We start from the raw sequence: 24,798 nt of genomic DNA, 5'->3' as shown, positions 1-24,798 counted from the left end.
TTACTTGTGCTTTCCTTATTTCATTCTCCAGACACAACATTGGATCCATAGTACTCCTTCCTCTCCTGAATCCACTTTCATATGATGCCACCATACCTCCTTTTTCCAAAAAATACATTAACCTCTCATTTATCATACGTTCCATTAACTTACAAATGTGAGATGTCAAGGCAATTGGTCTATAGTTTCCAGGCCTGCTGGCATCTTTTCCAGGTTTCCTTATTATAATTATCGCCTCCTTCCAGCTCCTTGGCATTCTCCCCTCTTCCCACACTTTATTATACAGTGACAACAATTTCCCCAGACTTCCTACACTCAGATGTTTTAACATGCTATAACATATATCATCTTTACCTGGTGCTGTCTTTCCTGTTTTATCTAGTGCCCTTTTTAATTCTCCCATGCTGAAACATTTTGTCCATCATCATTACTATCCTTTCTGCATAAAGCCTCTATATTTTCAGACTTTGTTTTCTCTTTGCCTCTTCTTCCTTCTACAGATAAATTATTGGAGATATGTACCATAACAAACGTATTTGCCAATAACTCTGCCTTTTCCTCATTTGTTACTGCAGTCTCATTTCCATCGGTCAGAGCCGGATAACTCCCCTGTCCCCTCCGATCTTTTTTATCATCCCCCATACTTCTCCCACCTGAGTTGTGTTTCCAATTGTACCACAGTACTTTCTCCAATGGGTCCTTTTTGTCTGTCTTATTATCCTCCTTACTACTGCCTGGGCCTGCTTGTACTGAATCATATGTTGAAAATTATGAGTTCTTTTGACTAGTTTAAACGCCTTATTTCTATTTCTCACTGCTTCCTTACACTTATCATCCCACCATGGTACCACTTTCTTCTTCATACTACCTTTACTTTTAGGAATGGATTCGAATGCAGCTGTCATTATGCCTTGTTTTATTTTGCTGTCAAGTGAATCTATCCTGTGAATCTAAGTGATTACCTCACTACGCACAGGTGCAGCCACTCCTGTTCCTGGGTCCAATTAGCCTGGCCAATTATCTAATTCTTAACCAATTATCCAATTGGCCAGGTCTAATTAGCTTGACCCAGGGCAGGTGTGGCTGCTTAAACCAGCCATCCCCACACCACACCCCCCTTATATGCATGTTGGAATTCAGAGTTGATACTGTTTTCTGAGAAATAATGCTGAATCTGTTTAAATACAATACCCTCCATAAGTTTGCTTAAAGCAGGGAAAATACTAATAGGCCGACTCCTTGGTCCAGTAAATGACTCCTTGCTATTTTTTGGTAGAGGAGTAACCTTTGCTATTTTCCACATTTGTGGATAAACACCTTCATTCAGACATAAATTAAAAATATGACACAGTGGCTTTGCCACAATCCTAGCTGACAGCTGTAGTAATTTACCATCCAGATTTTCATAGCCATAAGGTTTATCACACTGCAATGACGAGAAGCTTTTCCATTTCTTCTGTATTTATATTGGTAAAGTCAAATTCACATTTTTTGTCGTACATAATATGTTGTTTAATTAGTGACTCAGACAGCTTACCATTCACTGGCAACATTTGATTTCTTATTGTGTCCGCTTTACCTATAAAATAATTAGCTACATCTTGAGGTTTGGCAATAAATCCACCACCAGATTCAATAAATGAGGGAGTTCTATTCATTTTATCTTTACCCATTACTTCATTAAGGGTTCTCCATAACGTTTTACTGTCACCCTTAATCTCCTCAATCTTGGATTGATAATATTGCTTTTTCTTTAGTTTATTCATTTTTGTGACTTTGTTTCTCAGTGAACGGTAAGGCTGACAATCAGCTGAGCTACCAGATATGATAGCAGCTTTTTTCAGTTGGTCCCTCTCTGTCATACAGCTTCTCAACTCCAAATCAAGCCAATGGGCTTTAGTGGTTCTGACAGTTAGTTTTCTGACAGGAGCATGTTTGTCACAAGTAGATAAAAACAGTTGCATAAATAATTGAAAGGCAGCCTCTGTATGAGTTAATTTAACCACAGTATCCCACTGTATCTTATTCATGTCTTCAACAAATGCATTTTCACAAAAAATTTTATAAATTCTTTTGTATATCACTTTGGGCCCAGCTTTAGAAACCTTTGTTTTCCTGGCCACTGCAATGATGTTATGATCACTGAAGCCTACTGGTACAGATACAAGCTTTGAACATATATCCACAGAATTAGTGAAAAAATGATCTATACAAGTTGAAGAGGACATTCCTGAGCACCTGCTATTGACTCTTCTTGGTAAATTCACATACACTAGCTACATCACTTAACCTTTTTTTCCAGTGTACATGTATTCATGGGTGCTGGTGAGACAATTTTTTTTGGCTGAACTTATTTTTTTTCTGGTGTCCAGGTTGCGCGGCGAAGCTTGTTTGCATCCCACATGTGCAATACAAAGTGTAGGCCTAAACTAGCATTTGGCTATTATTGAGTTTCTAATTAGCAGTCTTAAAAATATATGAATTATTTAAAATCATCATTTGGCACAAATAGTCTATTTAGTATTACTTCGTGGGCCTCCTTAATAGAATAGAATAATTATAAAGTCAGCGTACAATCCCAATCAGTTCCTTTAATCGCTTAATCAGAGTACTGCAAAAAAAAATACTTTTGCTACATATGTTTCTTTTCTAAAAGGGGCTGAGAGGTGTAGACATTACTTAAAATAACTGTAATGGTTAAATGAACGTTGGATTGCATTCACCTTTTATCATCTTAACAGGTCAAACACAAAACTGTTGGAAACTGAATGACAGAACATAATTCTCTCAGGTTCAGCCTTGAAAACGTTAAAAAAACTGCCAATTTGGATGAAATAACTCCATCTGTTCACAATCCAGTTTCTCAATTAAAAAAAAAAAAATTATTATTGGTGCAGTTTCGTGCATTCTGGGCCAGTGGCTGCTGGTGATAAACATTTGGGGGTGGGGGGGGGGGGGGGGGGGGGGGCAGTTTTGAAGCAGCACTTTATACCTGTTACAACCCGGCTCAGAGGTTGGAACAAAAAAGGGAGACACTGGAAACGAATATTAATAAAGTGAACGATGGCCAACCTGTTACTTTGCAGATGTGCATTCATAATATTAATGGACACAATAATGGGAGAGGGACGGACGGGGAAATGCCAGTGCCCGGTTGCATAAACTACCTTAAGTTTCAAACTTAAGTTTGTCCCTTATGCAAAATATTTCCCTACGCTAAGGGGTTCATTTAGCAGCGTTGCATAAAGCCACTTAGGTTGTCTCCTTGCCTAAGTGACTAAGGCTGGCTTTACACGGTGCAACTTCACAGGCTGGCTTTACACTGTGCAACTTCACAGGCTGGCTTTACACTGTGCAACTTCACAGGCTGGCTTTACACTGTGCAACTTCACAGGCTGGCTTTACACGGTGCAACTGTCGTGTCTAGGAACCGACAGACTTCCACGCCAATCGCCAATCTGTAGAAAACAGCTTCACGAGGGAAAAGACACAACAGCAGCAAGCTCTTCAGAAAGTTTAGACTTTATTGCACAGATGCACAAAGCCGGATCAATTCAGGGGAACTGAACCTCGATTGTCAGTTTTGCATACATTTTATACACAAATTGTGCCCCACAACCCCCCTTAACACATTTCTAAACATACCAGCCATCTGGTCTTTTTTGGCACAGTAAGGATCTTTTTTTGGCCGTGTAAGGATTTTCAGTTTCCTGCTCGTGGGTCAACCTGACTTTCTTGGCACCACAATGATTTTCGGTTCTATGATGATCTTATCGTAATCTTATCGTAGTGGACAGTTACCCCAATTTTCCCTTACTCTGTACTTTTCCACTATGCATACACGTCATTGCTTTCTGTAGTTTTTCATTATGCCTACAAGTTCACAGAGTTATAGCCTCCTGTACTTTTCTACTGTATTCAGGTTACACAGGGGTCACTGTAAAGTATTAGTCTTCTAGCACTTCTATTTGGCAATAATTTTCTGCTGAGTAAGTATGGTTTTTTAAGCCTTCTGCGTTTGCTTTTTTTCTACAGTGTACACTGTGGTTTCTTGCGTTTCCATAAGCTTAGCTGCAACTACTGATATAGGTTTATTGGATTACATATTGATTATATTAGTATATAGTTATACATGTGATATATTTTTATCATGCAGCATCGAGAGTTTGGAGGAAACAGTCTGATCAACATTGATGGGAATACCTTAACTTTAACATGTGACGTCATCACAATCATGGGGAGTCTCAAAATTATCCTACACAACTTCACAGGCTGGCTTTACACGGTGCAACTTCACAGGCTGGCTTTACACTGTGCAACTTCACAGGCTGGCTTTACACGGTGCAACTTCACAGGCTGGCTTTACACGGTGCAACTTCACAGGCTGGCTTTACACTGTGCAACTTCACAGGCTGGCTTTACACTGTGCAACTTCACAGGCTGGCTTTACACGGTGCAACTTCACAGGCTGGCTTTACACTGTGCAACTTCACAGGCTGGCTTTACACAGTGCAACTTCACGCAACTAGTTGCAGGTTGCCTGCAACATAATTTCCATGCTACTTGACAGTTACACAAAGCAATTCAAAAATAATCAAGTTTCATGCAACACCGTAGTGTATTTCACTAAAACTAGCTAGCTAGATTGGTAAATTTCCATCTGCGTCGTATTGTTTTCTTGTTTTTTGTTAGCTAACGTTCATTTTCTGAAATTTGCTGCCGTTCCTCTCAGGACACCCGCAAGCTGCAATGAACTACGTATCTGGGAAGCTGCTGTGTATTTCGTTGCACGTGAACAGCGTGTGCAGTAATTTTGCTTAAATTAACTTCTGGCCAATGGTTGCAGCTTGAGTCGAGTCAACTCTTCACTCTCCCCCCCTCCCTCTCTCTCAATTCAATTTCAATTTGAAAGTGCTTTACTGGCATGACAAATATAGGCACTTGTGTTGCCAAAGCAGCGGTTACAACATACAACTATATACAATGAATCCGAGAATGGAATCTCTCTCTCTCTCTCTCTCCAGTCAACTGCGCGTAGCTACACGCATAATGGATACGAGGATCTATTAGTGGTAAATAAATAAATAAATAAATAAATAAATAAATAATAAATAAATAAATAAATAAATGGAAAACGTAATTAAAATAATTCATTTGATGGAACAAATAATTCATTTGACGGAAATCAGTCTGTAGACGGAACTCTGCCACCCCTGCAACGGGTTTCCAACAATGACTATATATGGTTACTTTAGTAATTTTTTTATCGACTTAATCACCTGAAATTTAAATATTCTTCCCCGCCCGTTTGGGCATATTTTACCATTGTCAAGCAAAACTCTCGTTGGTAGTTCGACTTGGACCGTTGTTATGCAAGAAATAGGATATAACAGGCCAATAGTCCGATTGTAACTGTTTTATATATCCTCTCAAACACATTCACTATGTTTTTATGCGAACATTCACTTTCATGTCTTGACATCCGAGGCAACAGAATGCATTTTCATTCCACAAATAACAACAGCAGAAAACATGCACACATCGTAAACAATTTGCTGGTGAATTGATTACTTCGACTCTCATCGTCAATTCCATATAGGCTAATCGCAAAATGACAAGAATAAATAGAATGAAAACTCGGACTTGCGTGAAAATTTAAATTAATATTGCAGTGGTACAGCCACCGTTTTCTTTCCTTCAAAGTTACTGCTAACGGAGCAGCGAAGTGTGCCCTCCAGATGCGAACCATGCACCATAAATTAGTCCATAGTCTTCCTGGTCTTTTTGTGGAATTGAAGAATCGCAGAGTAAAATTATGGCAGTCTGAAAAAGCAAAAGGGACGATTACTAGAATTACCCTGTTATTTCACCCTGACAAAAAGTGCGGAAGGTGATTTCCAGTTTGTTTTTACTGTATCACCAATGTAAATAACGCAGAACTACCGCATACCTCACATAACTGTATCAAACGTTTTGAGTCAATTATAACGGGCTAACAAAGAAAATCCGGAAGAAAATATTCAGCAACCGAATTAAACCGTTTGAATGTTTTGGTAGGTAATATGCTGTCCCAGCACGAATGCTCAACATTTTATAAAACGAATACTAAAGCAAGAAAAGAACAGAAGAGCACACGTTATAATCCTCAATCTTAATTTCTCATCTGTTCCAAGACGTTGGCTGGCTATAACCAAAAGTAGGCTACTGCGCCGCATAACATAGAAGTTTGAATTCAAGTTATTATTATGAAAATAAATCGGTTTGCGGCTGCAGACTTTTAAAAATGGCGGTTGAAATAAAATACTGCGAGTAGTCGACCAATCAGAAATATTCAGCGCTTGCGCCCCACCCCAAAAGTTCTGGTACTTTTGGAAAGTACTACCCCCCGAGCAGAGACTTTTTTTGGAGCAAAATAAAGTCCCCGGAACTTAATTTAGAAGTTGCGGTGGAAATGCACTGAGTTCCTCAAAAGGTTCCTAGTTCCTACGGAAAGTTCCTGCGGTGGAAACGTGGCTTTGGATAATTATTTAGCAATGCAAGAAAGGTGGATATACTTTGTACCCCGGCCTTCGTTGTGAGTGTTAAAATATACCCATACCAAACATGATTACTTTTGGTTCAGGTTACAAGATGAAGAATTTTTTCATTTTTAAGACGTGCAGACCAGGGAACTCTAATACTGTAATATTCTAATAGCCTGCACTCACTTTGAGTTTTTCAGACCTGTTGGATATTGTAATTGTATTTGCTAATTATTCAATTAGACTTTCCTCCATTCGCTGGTGTGAATGGAGCGGCCTTGAAATACTGAGGGTGCCCGCTAGTTGCCGGTGGTGCTCTATAGGGATACGCAGCAGTTATCTAGGCGCCGAGTTGGCACAGCCCAAAGATATCACACCATGGGGGTTCACACCGCGAGCGTGGTTAACAGCGAATGAGCATTCGTTACTATGCCTCCACTACGTGCAAGGAGGTTGTTAATCCCCCCCAGTGTCATCTATAGTTTGATCTTAGAACTATGGGTATCTGCCATGAGGGGTCTGGCGAACCTGAAGGGAAGTGGAAGATAGTGTTGGAATGTTGAAAGTAACAGACAGACTCATTTGGGAGCTTATGCAGAAATAAAGAATGTGAGCCTTCAGAGAGAGGACTGCAGAGAAACAACTTTCAACTGCCCTACAGGACACAGAGAGAGGGGGTTCAGGGCTCTCAGGAAACAGAACACATGCTGCTCTGCAGCTGGAACCTTACTGATTGTCTGTTCTGGCTGCACGGAAACGAACTAAATTTCGAAAGTTTTCTGTGTTTTTTATGAAGAACTTCCAGACTGCAAAGGCACTCCCAGCCAGAACCAGCAGCGACACCAGCACTCCCACCACTATCCCAGCCACTGCTCCAGCAGAGCGTACTGCAGAGAACATGGAGACAGAGGGACTCATTTGGGAGAAATAAAGAAGAGCAGGTAATAATCAAGAAGGAAAGACCACAATAATAATATTAAAAACAACAATGATAATAACAACATTAATAATAATACATTTAGCAAACATCCAGAGGGACTTACAAAAAGTGCCTCCATAAAAGTTCATACAACAAGCAGAGCTGATGTCAAGTTAGCAGTCTGACTAAGTGTAGTAGCACATTAGTAGTAGGCACTGAAGTAACGTTGTAAACCTACAACATAATAGGAAGTGCCAGCGTAGGTGGGTTAGGGTTAGGGTTAGGGTTAGGAGGGTGTGGAGACTGTGGATGCTAAGGCAGTAGGACTCTGAGATGGAGCCCTGGGGAACTCCTGCACTAAGTGTTAAGACAGTGGGACTGTGCTGATAAGTTAGGAAAAGTACATCCCGTTGGAATTGCTGAGATACCGGTTTGAGGGCCAGAGTCACCATCAGGATCAACTGTATCAAACGCAGCAGAGAGGTCAAAACAAGACAAGATCAAGAAAGGGGACAGGGGGGCAGGTTGCATATTTGCATAATTCTGTTATGGGGTGGGGGGGGGGGGGGCTATACTGACATTCTTCTACTCTCAGGTAAGCCACTGCCATTTCCAAGGACATTTTCTGTGCCTAAATCCTGTCTTATAGCAGCACACCAGCTTAAAGGCATCAGAGCATTTTCTCCAGCTTTATTTTATAGACAGAAAACCCAGTACAGTAATTTGTGGCCAGATAGAGGTGAAAACCTGCACTAAAGGCTGCAACAGGCCATTTTCATACTTTCTGGAGTAAAGCAGTCCACAGGCCGATAAATTTCAGTAAATTCCGTGGCGTTATGAAAATATACAAATTTTATGCAAATTCCATAAAAACTGTAGACTAATTAAAAGAGAATCAGTCTTATTTTCAATAATAGTCAGGCCTTAGTACACTGATAGACTACAATCATTGTTTGATAAATGTTTTATTTAGCAAATTTGTGGAAAGACAGAAAAATTGACAAAGCTAGGCTACATCTTAGAAACCATAGCCTAAGATTGCAAAAGCCTAAAACCTATACTTTTGTGACTCTTGTGTGTATTGTGCTCAAGGGGACAATAAAACATGAGGCATTGTGAAAAAATAATTTTTATTTCATATTATTATTATTTCCATTATTTTCCCAATGGATTGCAGCAGCCATAACTCAGAAGAATAACAGAGTCGACCAATAAGATGCTGAGCCCTGCATCTGCACAAACACAAAGAACTGAAGAGGAGGACCATACCTGAGACTTCCAGAGAGACTGAGCCGATGGTCTTGTTGGTCTCAGGATTGGTCACCTTGTAGACTCCGGCATCCTCCAGTGTCACACTCCTCAGCAACAGGGTGTAGTTCTGGGCCAGAAGCTCACATCTCTGAGCACAATGCTCCCCATACCTGGCTGGGCCTTTATTTGCATCGAGCATCAGCACCTCATCTGAACCAAGGCCTGCACTGAATGTTACCCTCACTGGGTCTGCGGTATAAAGCGGTATGGAGAGCAAACCACCGGCCTTCACTGTGAGGTTCTGGGGTGGGTGGCCTGTGAGGGCAGGGAATTCATTTACATATTTACATATTTTACATTTACATGCATATTTACAGGGGATATGAACACATTATCAACAGCAGTCAGCTTGATCATGTAAAAAGGTAAAAATGATACAGGGCAAATCATGGCATCCAAAAATTACTGGTGTCACCTTTCATCAAATCTGCGGTATATCAAGCAATACTTCTGTAAATTATGAAACATTTTTACACTTGCCCTGATTAAAATTACCACATGAAAAAATAAATAATACACACCAGACACACTTATACACCTGAGCTGCTCGGCTGCCCTACAGAACTGAAGATCTAAAGTGAATTTTACCTGTCACAACCAGACTGGCAGAATCTGGATTCCCCCTCTCTTTTGGACTGTTGTAGAAGCACTGGTAGTCGCCTTCATCTGAAAACCGTGTTTGTCTGATGGTTAAAGACATGTTTCCATAGACGGCTTGTTCTGGGGAAACTGAAGCTCTGTTCTCGAACCTGGGCCCATATGTGGTGGTGTTCTTAAGGAGCTGGTAAACGTTCTCTCCGCCTCTCTTCCAGAGAATATCCAGATCATCAGCACGCGCTTGTATATTAATTTTCCCAAAACAAGGAAGACTGGCATACATTCCCATCGCTACGGAAACATTTGATGGTTCTGAGAGAGAGACAGAAAAAGAGAGAGGGAAAGAGAGAAACAGGCAGACAGGGATTTACAAAGTATTCCTGGCATACAGGAATTAACAGATCAAATATGTTGCTTGGGGTAGATGAAGGCCCTGATGCAGCATATGCCGTCTACTGCATACCACCCAAGGCTTGTGGGTTTTGTACAGACTGGAATGATCCTGCCCCCCAAAAACAATCATAAGAATAATAATAGTAATATCCTTTGTCAAAAAACAGCTTTTAGGGCTATCAAATCCACAAGCACTAAAAACATTCACTCAACCTGTCGGAAAAAAGGCAACATGTACTGACCTCTAATTTCTAGTTTCACATCTGAAAGAACAATCTCAGTCTCACCCCTGTACTGGCATTTGTAAATGCCGAGGTCACTGTACACCACAGGACTGAGGAGGAGGCTGTAGTTTCCCGGATCTTTTAAGTAGAAGGATTCCACCCGTCCCTGGAAGCCGTTTCCAGAGGAAAAGGATCCGGTGTAGAGATCAGCCACATCCAGCCAGTCAGGATACCCATACTGCTGAAAGCGCCACTCCACATCCCTGCTGTGGTCTCCATGGCAGGCGAGAGTGAGGGAACGGCCGATGCTTACAAACATGCGGACAGAGTAGACTGGAGATGCTACCAGCTGGGCTAGGGGAGGGAAGCTGGATGTTCAGTCAGCATTAAAATGGAGAAATATCACAGGGCTGGGCTTTTCATGCATAAGAGGGAAATCTCACAGGACTGGGCTTTTCATGCATAAGAGGGAAATCTCACAGGGCTGGGCTTTTCATGCATAAGAGGGAAATCTCACAGGGGTGGGCTTTTCATGCATAAGAGGGAAATCTCACAGGGCTGGGCTTTTCATGCATAAGAGGGAAATCTCACAGGACTGGGCCATTCACGCATAAGAATGAATAATTTATAGTTTAAATCATTTAAATCTAAATTTTTGTCCACCAATATGGCAGTGACGCATGAAGTTTTTATTTATTTTAATTTTTTTTTATACACACACACAAGCATATACAATGCTGTAAAAAAGTGTTTGCCCCCTTCCTGATTTCTTTTATTATTGAATATTTGTCACACTGAATGGTTGCAGATTATTAGACAAAATGTAATATTAGACAAAGAAACTAAGAGTAAACACAAAACACATAAATTATATATATATATATATATTATTTCATTCATTTAATAAAAAAGTTATTAAACACCCATATCACCCATGTGAAACAGTATGTGGCAAACAAGCCTGCCACAGGCCACCAAAGTGGCTTTCCAAGGGGCCCTCCAGCACAGAGACACAGGGAGATGATGTTCAAACAGTCCAGGTTTATTTTTAAGGTTGGCAAGATGTTACCGCCAAGGAGCAGATGTTAAAACTGTCATGATAGAGGCTCCCTTCTGTGAGTGGGGATGGCAGATTAACCTGTGCGCACTGATTACCTCACTATGCACAGGTGCAGCCACTCCTGCACTCCCAACAAAGCAAAAAAACAAAATAAAAACACTCCACTAAAGATCTTCAGGGTGGGTGGCCCCGGAACAGTCCAGTAGATGTTGCAACCCTCCCCCGGACGACAAGGCAGCCCTTCTTCCTCCTCCCTCCCGGAGCACGGGAAGTCCTGGGCTCTGCTGGCTGGTGGAGGCGTCACCGGGCTTGGGCTGTTCCAGGGGCTGTGGTGGGGTGGCTGGCTTCTTTCTGGCGCTGGAGACCAGGAACCCTCGTAGCTGTGGTGGCCGCCAGTCGGCTCTGCTGGCAGGCTTGTTTACCCCCTCCGGGCAAACCAACCAGGCCAAAACAACGAACCAAAACAACAAAAGGGACAAGAAAGGAAGCAAAACGGCGCGGCCACCTCTCGTGCACCGCCCGTAGCTGACCTGCCTTCCCGGCCAGGTCCAGCTCCTCAGCGTCCCAGCTGAGGATCGCTTCCTTCCCCTCCCTGGTCATTTTCCGCTCCCTGTCTTTAGCCTGGAGGATCCGTCCGAAGCTCTGTTGGGAACACCTCAGCTGCCCCTCCTCCAGTGTGCCTCCTGGTTAGCCCTCCTGTGCCTCTTCCCTGTGCCGGAGCAGCCCCACGTTGGGCGCCACTGTGGCAAACAAGCCTGCCACAGGCCACCAATGTGGCTTTCCAAGGTGCCCTCCAGCACAGAGACACAGGGAGATGATGATGTTCAAACAGACCACGTTTATTTACGAGGGTGGCAAGATGTTACAGCCAACTGAGCAGATGTTTAAAAACTGTCATGACAGAGGCTCTCCTTTGTGTGGGTGGGGATTGCAGATTTAACCTGTGCGCACTGATTGCCTCACTACGCACAGGTGCAGCCACCCCTGTTCCCGGGTCCAATTAGCCTGGCCAATTATCTAATTCCTAACCAATTATCTAACTAGCCAGGTCTAATCAGCTTGACCCAGGGCAGGTGTGGCTGCTTAAACCAGCTATCCCCACACCACATATATATTTTCCAGATTTTATATATTTCCTTCAATTTTGTTCTGGGCACATATCCAGTATTTACCTAAAACTCAAATTACCATGAGCATGAAAATGCCACAGTCATTCCTGGATGTCTGTTGTGGGATATCCTGATAACACACATTTTACGCCATGTAAAGTCATATTTTTAGACGTTATTACAAGACACTGCTATTACATGGAGAAGAAATTGTATTATACCTGCATGTCCCTTCCAGTCCTCTCACTCCAGCATCCAGGAATAATGCAGAGCAATGTCCCTGCAATAAATAAAATCAGTCCTGTCAAAAATAAAACTCACAATGCCTACTATAAACTCAAACTTATGAACACGGTCAGTAACTGATCAAATGAGAAGGCCATGGGAACTTAACAAAACATATAAACGACATCAATAGCAAATCTCAAAAGCTATAGTGGGAACATGGCCAGAACAGGAACATGGCCAGAACAGGAACATGTTCAGAACAAGAACACGGTCAGAACAGGAATGTGGCCAGAACAGAAATACGGTCAGAATGAGAGGTGGCCAGAATAGAGCCGTGGCCTGAATTATTTATTACGTAGGGACCTAAAGATGGCTCTGTACTCCGCATCACCAAAACCTGAAGGCCAGAGGGCAAACTGAGAGTCCAGCAAGAGAATCTCTCTCTTGGCTGGCTTCAACACCTATAATGGGTAATGCAGAAAGAAGCATAAACAATATAATTATTAACCAAGATTTCATAGCTATATGCAGTGATTTCAAATGTAATTTCTCTGCTTATTACTGACACATAGAAGGAAGTGCTCTGGCCCACTGCAGTTTGTCCACGCTTGGAAGACTAGTGCATCCTGCAGGTGTGCATCCCTCTGTTGTGACAATTCATGAATTTCATATAATAAAAGTTTGGATAAGTGTAACTGCTAATACTTAAGATTCATTGTACTCACTGGAAGGCCTGACAGAGGATTGTTGTCTAAATGAATTGTATTCAACAGCCCATCAGCTTATCGTAGGTAAAAGTGAATTGTAATTAATCATAAACAAGAATAATAACATACCTCTATATTGAACGTTCTTCATCCAGTCTTTTCATTGGTGTCGCTAATTTTCTCACAGAGAAATATGCAGCTTAACAGATGAACTTTCAAGTACTCAGTCAGTCAAAAGGGTCAGTGGGGCATAAGACAAGGCTCCATCATTCTGGTTTGACTGGAACCATCAAAATTATGGGCAATGTGAGAGCCACACGTTTTGAGTCCACCAGACCGATTTTGCTACTCTTTTTCATCTCTTTCTGGTCTTTCTCTAGATCAGCTTCTGCTGACTACATTCTCTGGAAAGGGCGCTTGTCTGTGATTGCGAATTTTGTTTCTGTTTCATAGTTTTTAAAAATCAGTGGAACGTGCAACTTGTTTCAGGTTAACACTGTCACCTTGTGCATTGGTAATGGTAAGGAACTTGGAACCTCTTTAGCGTGGCTGATGGTCTCCATGGTAACAGGGACATAAAATACATAAAAACAGAGCAGGTTTATTTTAAGTCTAGGAAATGACTTCAGCAACCCATGCGAGAGCAACGTGCGTATCGTTTGATCATCAGGAAGTTGACGCCCTCTCTTCAGAACAGTTTGTACAATCGACTGAGACGGAGAAGGATATTCGCTTTGAGGTGGAACACAGCAACAAATCTGTATGTAGCACAGACTGTGTACAGGCCCCATGCCACAGGATCTTTCTCGATGGCCACCTTCACAGCTGGCAGGTTCCTTCACAGGTTTGAGATGTTTGCTTTTGTGAAAGCAATCTCATGTCCTTCACATCCTAGCAAAAAACAGCAAGGCTATCGAGTGGCTTTTACAAGTTCTTTTCTTTAAATGGGTAGACTTACAGTCACATTGAGGCAGTCCACTGCAAGCGAAGTAGTAGCTGCATGGGGCATCGCTGCACGATTAGCACAGCTTACAAATGCAGATCTAGAGGTCTGCACATAGGGCACCTTGTCTGCAGCATCTCTGGAGACCAGTGCCAAGCGGTGGGCAGCACAGACACTAGATAAGGCCATGTGTTGGTCAGCTGCTTGGCAACTCCATTCTGCCACCCTGTTCAAATACTTTAAACTATGTTGCCCTCTTACTGGTTTAAATGACATATTGCTTACAATCCATTTTCTCTAATATTCTATCTAAAATAATTTAACTTAAAACACACTTTTTTAAAATGAATGGGTTGAAGACTACCCGTCATCACTGAAATGCCGTCAGTGCCCAAACCGAACACACGGTCGCCTGGGATGCCTTCTTCATTGGCTGCCAGTAAAATTCCGAATACAATTCGAAACCCTCCTGCTAACCTACGGTGCACTTCATGGTTTAGCTCCGGCCTATCTCACTGATCTTCTCCTGGCCCACACACCCACTCGCTCGCTTCGCTCCTCCTCTGCAAGACTTCTAACTGTCCCCACATCTCGCCACTCCACTCTTGGTGATCGGGCTTTCTCCTGTGCAGCACCCAAACTCTGGAACACACTCCCTCCCCACATCCGTAATGCTGAAACTCTCTCCACTTTTAAGAAACATTTAAAAACTCTTTGGCCTGAACCGGACATAGCTATCCACTCCCCCATGGCACTTTTATTTATTTTATTACTATTATTTTATTTTATTTTATTATTATTTATTTATTATCTTTTCAAACTGTTTTTAATATCATGTATGTATCTGTAGTGTCTTGTCATACTTCTGTCCATTTTAATACCATGTAAGGTGACCTTGAGTGTTCAGAAAGGCGCCTGATAAATAAAATGTATTATTATTATTATTATTATTATTATTATTATTATTATTAAAGGTGATCGCTGGCTTCCACGAATGGCGTCAAGAGATTACCTGCTCAAATGAATATAAGAAAAAAGGTGAAAAAACACAGGGCGGGCGCCAGGCGTGACAGTTCAGAGTAAAATGTCCAGTGTTAATTCAACTCTAACAGGTGATAATATTTGGTCCCCAATGGGGGATTTTAATAATCTTTAATAATTCAATTAACACTGGATATTTTACTGTGTATAGGACTGAATTGCATGTGTACAAACCATATCTACTTTTTGTACAGCAGTGTACAAAAAGTTATTGACCGTGTTACATTTACGATGAGTTACATTTTACAGACATTTTACAGTCCCCTACATATACACTCCACTTGATAGAGCGGACTTAACACTGTGCGGGATGCAGATCGTGCATGGCTCAAGCCCGTCACGATTTGCGGGTCTCCATTTTGTTTGTGGTTGCCATGGACATGGAAAGCTTGTAGCCTAGTCCACAACACTGCTTCAGACAGAAAATGACTGGCAGGGGCTAAATCTGTCATGTCAGGAAATACGCTGAGTATTTTTCACAATGTAGGAGAAAGCGCATCTGTTTCCACCTTTCCTGTCTTACAGTGACCACATATACGTTGTTATTTTGGTAACCATGTATTCCAGTGTCTGCCTTTTTAAATTGCAAGTGTGTGGTCACTGAACCTGTACTTGGTCAGGATCTACCTCTGCTTTGTATCTCTGACAAAGAAGAGATACTCAGCGAATTTGTAGTCTCTTTTTAGGGTCCGACAGCAATCTAGTTTGTTTTGTGTTTTGGTTACATTATCCCAATATTCCAAAGAAGAGATTTTGATCTGTTTCATTACTTGGTTTACTTTGATTTGTTGGTAAGCAGTGCTAGTATGAAGCTGGTCTGTGATTTGTGACAAATTATTTGCTTTTACAGTTAGTAGGCTAGGTATATATAACTGCCCAATACTACTAGTGCATAGTGAAGCCTTACCTCGGTTAACACCACAAATATAATCAACCTTCACATACAGAACATCATATGTAGCAGTACCGTACCCACCATTAACTTTCTGTCAATTTGTTTTAACCAATCATCTGTTAATTGTGTTAAAGCTGTACATGTTGAGTAACCCACTGTGGTGTGGGGATGGCTGGTTTAAGCAGCCACACCTGCCCTGGGTCAAGCTAATTAGACCTGGCCAATTGGATAATTGGATAATTGGCCAGGCTAATTGGACCCAGGAACAGGAGTGGCTGCACCTGTGCGTAGTGAGGTAATCACTGCGCACAGGTTAAATCTGCCATCCCCACCCACGAGGGTTCCTGATCCCCAGCACCACAAGGCCAGTCCACCAGCCCACCAGCCCACCAGCCCAGCCACCCCACCACAGCCCCTGGAACAGCCCAAGCCGGTGACGCCCCCACCAGCCAGCAGAGCAGCCCAGGACTTCCCGTGCTCCAGGAGGGAGGAGGAAGAAGGGCTGCCTTGTCGTCCGAAGGAGGGTCACCGCATGTACTGGACTGTTCCGGGGCCACCCACCCTGACTTTTTTTAAAATTTTTGTAGCGTGTTTAGAGTTTTTATTTTTTATTTGTTGTCTTTTGCTTTGTTGGGAGTGGGGGGGGGGATAGGCTTCGGCCAGTGATTCTCCCTGGCCTCAGTTTGGCGTTGGGGGTATGTGGTGTGGGGATGGCTGGTTTAAGCAGCCACACCTGCCCTGGGTCAAGCTAATTAGACCTGGCCAATTGGATAATTGGCCAGGCTAATTGGACCCAGGAACAGGAGTGGCTGCACCTGTGCGTAGTGAGGTAATCACTGCGCACAGGTTAAATCTGCCATCCCCACCCACACCAGGGAGCTCTCTGTCATGACAGGGTTTAACATCTGCTCATTTGGCTATACCATCTTGCCAAACCCTCGTGGAATAAATGTGGACTGTTTGAACATCTTCTCCCTGTGTCTCTGTGCTGGAGGGCCCCAAGAAAAGCCACTTCGGTGGCCTGTGGCAGGCGTGTTTGCCACACCCACCTTATATGCATGTTGGAATTCAGAGTTGATACTGTTTTCTGAGAAATAATGCTGAATCTGTTTAAATACAATACCCTCCATAAGTTTGCTTAAAGCAGGGAAAATACTAATAGACTACTTGGTCCAGTAAATGACTCCTTGCTATTTTTTGGTAGAGGAGTAACCTTTGCCATTTTCCACATTTGTGGATAAACACCTTAATTCAGACATAAATTAAAAATGACACAGTGGCTTTGCCACAATCCTAGCTGACAGCTGTAGTAATTTACCATCCAGATTTTCATAGCCACAAGGTTTATCACACTGAAATGACCAGAGAAGCTTTTCCATTTCTTCTGTATTTATATTGTGTGGCACCGCACGGGGCGTGACGGTGCAGGCGGGGCGGCACAGAAATGCACAGACCGGAGGTTTGGGGAAAAATAGCCCAACAGGGCCTTTTATTAACCAAAAGTATCTATACAACTCAAAACCAAACTCAACACCAAAAATCTCCTGTCGGAAATTAACTTAAAGTAAAGCGAACAAAACTATAAATAACGGTGTCCGGGAGACCGCTGGGGGGGATCCCTCTTCAACGCAGGAAGAGGGATGTTGTCCTGTGTCTCCGCCGGACTCTGCAAAAATAGGAACAAAGTTATTTACAGGTTTCACCGCTCTCCGGCCGCCCAAAACCCCTCCCCTCAAGGGAGACAAACGGCCTCCTTTTGAGGCCCCAGCCATCTCCCTGGAGTGGCGGCAGCTGTGTTGCCTCATTGACTGCAGGTGTGCTGCCTGCCAATGAGGGAGTTGAGGAATGTTCACTCTGCCGCTCTCCAGGGTCCTGTGGCTGGGCTTCCTAGTTGGGCGCTGTCCTAGGTCCTGAAAAGGCGGCCTGGTGGCAGGTTTCGGCTGATGCCTATAAGGCTGGGAGGGGCACTGTGGAGCCATGCCCCGATCCACGCCACATTCCTCCCCCCTAAGCGAACCGCCACCAGTGCTGGCTGCGGCCGCCCAGAGCGCGTGCAGGCGGGACAGGGCGTCAGCGTTCCCATGGAGCCTTCCTGGACGGTGGACCACTTCAAAGTTGAAGGGCTGGAGTGCCAGGAACCAGCGGGTCACCCTGGCATTGGCGTTCTTCTCCCGGGCCATCCACTGGAGGGGCGCGTGATCTGTAACCAGAGTAAACTTCCGCCCGAGCAGGTAGTACTGGAGTGCTGAGAGGGCCCATTTAATGGCAAGGGCCTCGCGCTCAACAGCCGCATACCGCGATTCACTCGGGCGGAGCTTACGGCTCAGAAATAACACGGGGTGCTCCTCATCGCCGTGTACCTGGGACAGAACCGCGCCCACCCCCGTCTCCGACGCGTCTGTTTGGACCAGGAAGGGCCGGTCGAAGTCCGGGGTATGGAGGACCGGGTCCGAGCACAGGGCGGCCTTCAGGTCCTGGAATGCCCTCTCCTGCTCAGGGCCCCACAGCAGTTTCTCCGGAGACCCTTTTCGGGTGAGGTCGGATAAGGGTGCGGCTGTGGAGGAAAAATGAGGGATAAAACGTCGGTAGTACCCGGCCAGCCCCAGGAAGGCACGTACCTGGGTCTTGGTGGTAGGCCGGGGCCAGTTTTTCACGGCCTGCACCTTCTTCTCTTGGGGCTTGAGCAGGCCCCGACCGATGGTGTAGCCCAGATACTGTGCCTCGTTTTGCGCTATGCAGCACTTGGCGGGATTGGCGGTGAGGCCAGCTTGTCGCAGCGCCCCCAAAACAGCCTGGACGTGACTCAGGTGGTCGGCCCAGGTGCCGGAGTGGATTACCACATCGTCCAGGTAGGCTGCTGCATAGCGCTGGTGTGGCCGGAGTACGATGTCCATCAAGCGCTGGAACGTTGCGGGGGCCCCATGGAGCCCGAACGGCAGGACCCGATACTGGAACTGGCCCACCGGGCTGGTGAAGGCAGTCTTCTCCTTGGCTGACTGGGTGAGGGGGACCTGCCAATAACCTTTGGTTAGGTCCAGTGTTGTAATAAAGCGGGACTCACCCAGTCGCTCGAGTAGCTCATCCGCCCGGGCCATGGGGTATGCGTCGAAGTCGGACACAGCATTGAGGCGTCTGAAATCGTTACAGAAGCACAGGGAGCCATCGGGTTTGGGCACGAGGACTATGGGGCTCGACCAAGGGCTGCAGGCCTCCTCAATGACTCCCATTGCTCTCATCCTCTCAATCTCCTCCACGACGGCCGCTTTCCGTGCCTCCGGGATCCGATATGGGCGTATGTTCACCACAGTGCGCTCCGGTGTACGAATATGGTGCTCCATTAAGGTGGTACGACCTGGGAGAGGGGAGAACACATCACGATTTTGGTCAACTAGTTCTCTCACCTCTTGGACCTGGCGGGGGCTCAGGTCAGCACCATATCGCACAGTCTCCCGGGGCGCAGGGGTTGTTTCTTCTGTGGTGAACATCGCCGCCGTTGCTGCTGCAGGACCCTCTACCCACCTCTTGAGCAGATTCACATGGTACACCTGCTGCGGTTTCCGGCGTCCGGGCTGGTCAACGCGGTAGTTCACTGGTCCCAGTCGCTCCTTGATAGTATAGGGTCCCTGCCATGTGGCGAGAAACTTGTTTTCAGGAGTGGGTACCAGCAGAAGGACACGGTCGCCTGGCCGGAACTCTCGGGGTTGAGCGGGCCGGTTATATGTCCGCTGCTGGGCGCGTTGAGCTTCCACCATGTGCTCTCTTACCACTGGCATGACACTTGATATTCGGGTGCGCATCTCCTCCACGTGCTCGACCAGGCTCCGGTGCGGTGATGGCTGTTCCTCCCAGGCTTCTTTAGCGAGGTCCAGGAGTCCCCTCGGCCGCCGCCCATACAGCAGCTCAAAAGGGGAGAAGCCAGTGGAAGCCTGGGGCACCTCCCGAATGGCAAAGAGCACATACGGCAGGACCTGGTCCCAGTCCTTGCCGTCAGCAGCGACTATCTTCCGGAGCATCCGCTTCAACGTCTGGTTGAACCGCTCGACCAGCCCATCCGTTTGCGGGTGATACACCGACGTACGGAGATGTTGTACTCGCAGCAGGTGACATGTGTCTGCCATTACCTTGGACATAAACGGAGTGCCCTGGTCCGTAAGGATTTCCTTTGGTATGCCGACCCGGCTGACGAGGTGCACCAGCTCGCGAGCAATGGCCTTGGAGGTGGCGACACGGAGCGGCACGGCTTCTGGATAGCGCGTGGCATAGTCCAGGATGACCAGGATGTAGTTGTGTCCCCGGGCTGACTTTGGCAGGGGTCCGACCAGGTCCAGGCCGATCCTTTCGAAGGGGGTCTCTATGATGGGGAGAGGGATTAGAGGAGCGGGTGGTGGCCTTACCGGGGAGGTGCGTTGGCACACCTCGCAACTGCGGCAGTAATCCTCCACCGCTCTGCGCATTCCTGGCCAGTGGAAGCGGTCTGCCACACGCTCTAGGGTCTTCTGCATGCCCAGGTGAGCTCCCAGGATGTGTGTGTGGGCCAGCTGTAGGACGGTGGCCACGTACTGGTGGGGTAGGACCAACAGCTCCCGGACTTCTCCCCTTCTCGTGGTGTGGTAGTACAACAGTCCCTGTTGCACTGAAAAGTAGTTTGCTTCCAGGGGTCCTTCTCCCCTCTTTACCCCTTCAAGGACCCGGACCTGGCTCCAGCAGTGGCGCAACCGGTCATCCTGGACCTGCGCGGTGCCGAACTGTCCTTTACGTTGTGCCTGGGGAAGGAGATTGGACAAAGTTACAGGAAGTAAGAGCTCACCTTCCCCATTCACTTCTTCTGCGGCCTCGCCTACTCCAACCCGTTCCCCGAGCCAGGCGGCATAGGGTTGGCCTGATGGACGGACACGGGGTTTAGCTTGTCGGGGCCATGACCCGGTTCCCTTCCTTCGGGCTCTTCTGCCCCCCTTCTGGACAATTCTGGCGGCCTGGTACAGGGCGTCAAATTGCTCCGTAGCCAAGCACCTCTGTCCCTGGGGCAAGCGAGCTGGTGTGGGGGCCGGGTCGGTGGGCATGGACACATCCGAGGGCGATTTTCCAGAGGTGGGCAGCAGGGTGGGCATTTTCCCTCCCCTTCCAGACTGAGACGGGAAGTGGGGTGTCCACGCATGTCCGCCGTGGTTGCCTGGAATCTGGGCCTGGGTCGAGCCTGGTGGGGTCGGCTTCCGGTCACCTCCAGCCTGGGGCCGGAAGAGGGGGCGCTCGGTCGATTCTGCCTTCAGCATCTCCTGCGTGGCTTCGACCCGCTCCACCAGTTCCACCAGCTCCTCCGGGCTCTGGGGAGCATGTTGCCCAGCCAGTTTCTTCGCCCCATATGGCAACGCCCGGAGGAACCGATCCATGGCGACCCGGTCGAGGATCTGCTCCACAGACCGGCGTTCGGGTTGGAGCCACCGGGTAACCAGCCTCCGAAGTGACGCCATTTGGCTGCGTGCGTTGACCCCCGGTTGGTAGGCCCAGGTGGCGACCTGTTGTCCGGCGGATGTGGGGGATACCCCGGCTCTGGCTAGTATCTCCCTTTTTAGCCTGTGGTAGTCTTGGGCCTCTGCTGCCCCCAGGTCTTGGTACGCTTGTTGGGCCTTGCCGGTGAGGAAGGGAGCGAGGGTGTCGGCCATCTCCCGGGGGTCCCATAACTCGCGCTCGGCCACCCGCTCGAAGGTGTGGAGGTAGGCCTCCACGTCATCGGCCTCAGTCATCTTTGTCAGGACGTCTTTAGCCTTTGTCCTGCTAACCGGTAGTGGCACGGCCGATGCGTCGCGAGCCTGGACCCGCTCGGTGAGCCGGCCGACCTGTTGAGCCATGACCTGGGCAGCATGCTGTTGTCCCAGGTTAGCCTCCACGAGCGCCCGCAAGAGGTCCTCCATATCGCAGCTAAATTGGGGGAACACCAGACTAATGGGAAAAGGGGGGGGGGGAGAACAAACAACAACAAAAAAAAAAAAATTTTTTTTTTTTTTTTTTTTAAATTCTACCGCGAGAACGAGTGTAATGCTTGAGCTCGAGGTAGTTAGCTGCAGTCTGCTATTACTCCGTGCCTATGCCCGCATTCTCCACCACTGTGGCACCGCACGGGGCGTGACGGTGCAGGCGGGGCGGCACAGAAATGCACAGACCGGAGGTTTGGGGAAAAATAGCCCAACAGGGCCTTTTATTAACCAAAAGTATCTATACAACTCAAAACCAAACTCAACACCAAAAATCTCCTGTCGGAAATTAACTTAAAGTAAAGCGAACAAAACTATAAATAACGGTGTCCGGGAGACCGCTGGGGGGATCCCTCTTCAACGCAGGAAGAGGGATGTTGTCCTGTGTCTCCGCCGGACTCTGCAAAAATAGGAACAAAGTTATTTACAGGTTTCACCGCTCTCCGGCCGCCCAAAACCCCTCCCCTCAAGGGAGACAAACGGCCTCCTTTTGAGGCCCCAGCCATCTCCCTGGAGTGGCGGCAGCTGTGTTGCCTCATTGACTGCAGGTGTGCTGCCTGCCAATGAGGGAGTTGAGGAATGTTCACTCTGCCGCTCTCCAGGGTCCTGTGGCTGGGCTTCCTAGTTGGGCGCTGTCCTAGGTCCTGAAAAGGCGGCCTGGTGGCAGGTTTCGGCTGATGCCTATAAGGCTGGGAGGGGCACTGTGGAGCCATGCCCCGATCCACGCCACAATTGGTAAAGTCAAATTCACATTTTTTGTACATAATATGTTGTTTAATTAGTGACTCAGACAGCGTACCATTCACTGGCAACATTTGATTTCTTATTGTATCCACTTTACCTATAAAATAATTAGCTATATCTTGAGGTTTGGTAACAAATCCACCACCAGATTCAATAAATGAGGGAGTTCTATTCATTTTATCTTTACCCATTACTTCATTAAGGGTTCTCCATAACGTTTTACTGTCACCCTTAATCTCCTCAATCTTGGATTGATAATATTGCTGTTTCTTTTGTTTATTCATTTTTGTGACTTTGTTTCTCAGTGAACGGTAAGCCTGCCAATCAGCTGAGCTACCAGATATGATAGCAGCTTTTTTCAGTTGGTCCCTCTCTGTCATACAGCTTCTCAACTCCAAATCAAGCCAATGGGCTTTAGTGGTTCTGACAGTTTTCTGATAGGAGCATGTTTGTCACAAGTAGATAAAAACAGTTGCATAAATAATTGTAAGGCAGCCTCTGTATGAGTTAATTTAACCACAGTATCCCACTGTATCTTATTCATGTCTTCAACAAATGCATTTTCACAAAATTTATTATAAATTCTTTTGTATATCACTTTGGGCCCAGCTTTAGGAACCTTTGTTTTCTGGAACCTATGATCACTGAAGCCTACTGGTACAGATACAATCTTTGAACATATATCCACAGAATTAGTGAAGAAATGATCTATACAAGTTGAAGAGGACATTCCTGAACACCTGCTATTGACTCTTGTTGGTAAATTCACATACACTAGCTACATCACTTAACCTTTTTTTCAGTGTACATGTATTGGAGAACCAGTCAATGTTAAGGTTTCCAACAAAATATATTTCCCTGTCAGTATCAGTGACTGTCTGTAGCATTGTGCGTATGTCCTCAAGGTACTGTATATTAGAGCTAGGTCGTCTATAGCAACAGCCCACTAATATGGGTTTAAGATGAGGTAGATGAACCTGTAGCCACAACACTTCCACACCTGGTGCACTTCGGTCCTTTCTTATTTTGACCGGTATATGATCTTGAATGTAAAAGGCTACACCTCCTCCATGCTTATTTCGGTCATGTTTGAATATGTTATACCCTTGTATTGCCACCTCAGTGTCTTCTATAGATGCATCTAAATGTGTCTCAGAAATGGCAGTAATATGCAAAACATTTTCTAACAGCACACAACTCAGATCTTGCACCTTATTTTTTAGACTACAAATATTCAGATGGGCAATTCTTACGGTGAAGCCACACTATACGCAGCGACGGCCGCTTGTCGCCGCGCCGCGTCCCCACAGTCGGCTGTTTGTGGGCGTCACCTATTTTTGACAGACAGTTGTGTCCGTTAAATTTTGACCGTGTTTAATGTCGTGTTTCATGTTACCGTTACCCAGTTTGAATAAACATTTTTAAAATATGAAAACGTAAGATTGCATTTTGTATTTGAATTATTATGATAAACTAGGCTCCCTATTTATTTTCGTGATTTAAATGTTTATGTCAAATAGGATCCATTCCTGCATTTTTCGAATATTTGGAGGGAGAACACTGTATAAATAGAAATCGGCGTTTATCGGTTTTTATCATTAGCCTATCTGAAATGGACCGGAGGAAGCCAACTGTGATCGCTGCAGCAGTCAGTGTGCGAAAATTCCACCGTCGTCGCCGTGTTTGGGTTCACCCCACTCTGCTGACAAGGAAGAAGCACGGGGAGTTCCATCGATTGGTGCAGGAGCTGCGTCTGAATGAGGTGCTGTTCCAGCAGATTTTTTCGACTGGACACAGCCCAGTTCGACGAGCTGCTTTCTCGAGTGGGGCCCCGAATTGTAAAGAAGAACACCACCTTCAGGCAATTGGCCCAACTGAACGCCTTGCCATTTACCTACGGTATGTATTCACTTATAACCAGGTATTGAATGTTGTCTTTATATATATATATATATATATATATATATTTATATATATATATATATATATACACACACACACAAATAAATCATTGTTAATTATATTATGTACCTACAGATTCCTTGCTACTGGGGACTCCTTCCGAACAATCGCGTTCAGCTACCGAGTGGGGAGGAGCACTGTGGCTGACGTTGTCCCTGATGTGGGCTGGAGCAAT

General features: G+C 45.7%; 1 protein-coding gene across 6 annotated transcripts in view; it reads right to left on the bottom strand.

Annotated features, from left to right (window-relative positions):
• Window positions 1-24,798, bottom strand: part of LOC118218854 — a 184,163-nt gene that overhangs the window by 46,976 nt on the left and 112,389 nt on the right. For 2 of the 6 annotated variants that reach the window (XM_035401593.1, XM_035401591.1), the window contains exon 13: window positions 8,710-9,006. The exons of the other annotated variants lie outside the window; for them this stretch is intronic. In XM_035401593.1, the coding sequence (XP_035257484.1) occupies window positions 8,710-9,006 (297 nt within the window). The remainder of the gene's footprint in view (window positions 1-8,709; window positions 9,007-24,798) is intronic. 6 annotated transcript variants of the gene reach the window in all.

This window comes from Anguilla anguilla, chromosome 19 (genome assembly GCF_013347855.1).
Source record: "Anguilla anguilla isolate fAngAng1 chromosome 19, fAngAng1.pri, whole genome shotgun sequence".
Taxonomy (NCBI): Eukaryota; Metazoa; Chordata; class Actinopteri; order Anguilliformes; family Anguillidae; genus Anguilla; species Anguilla anguilla.
The sequence above is the reverse complement of the archived record's forward strand: the minus strand, read 5'-3'. Positions and strand labels throughout refer to the sequence as shown.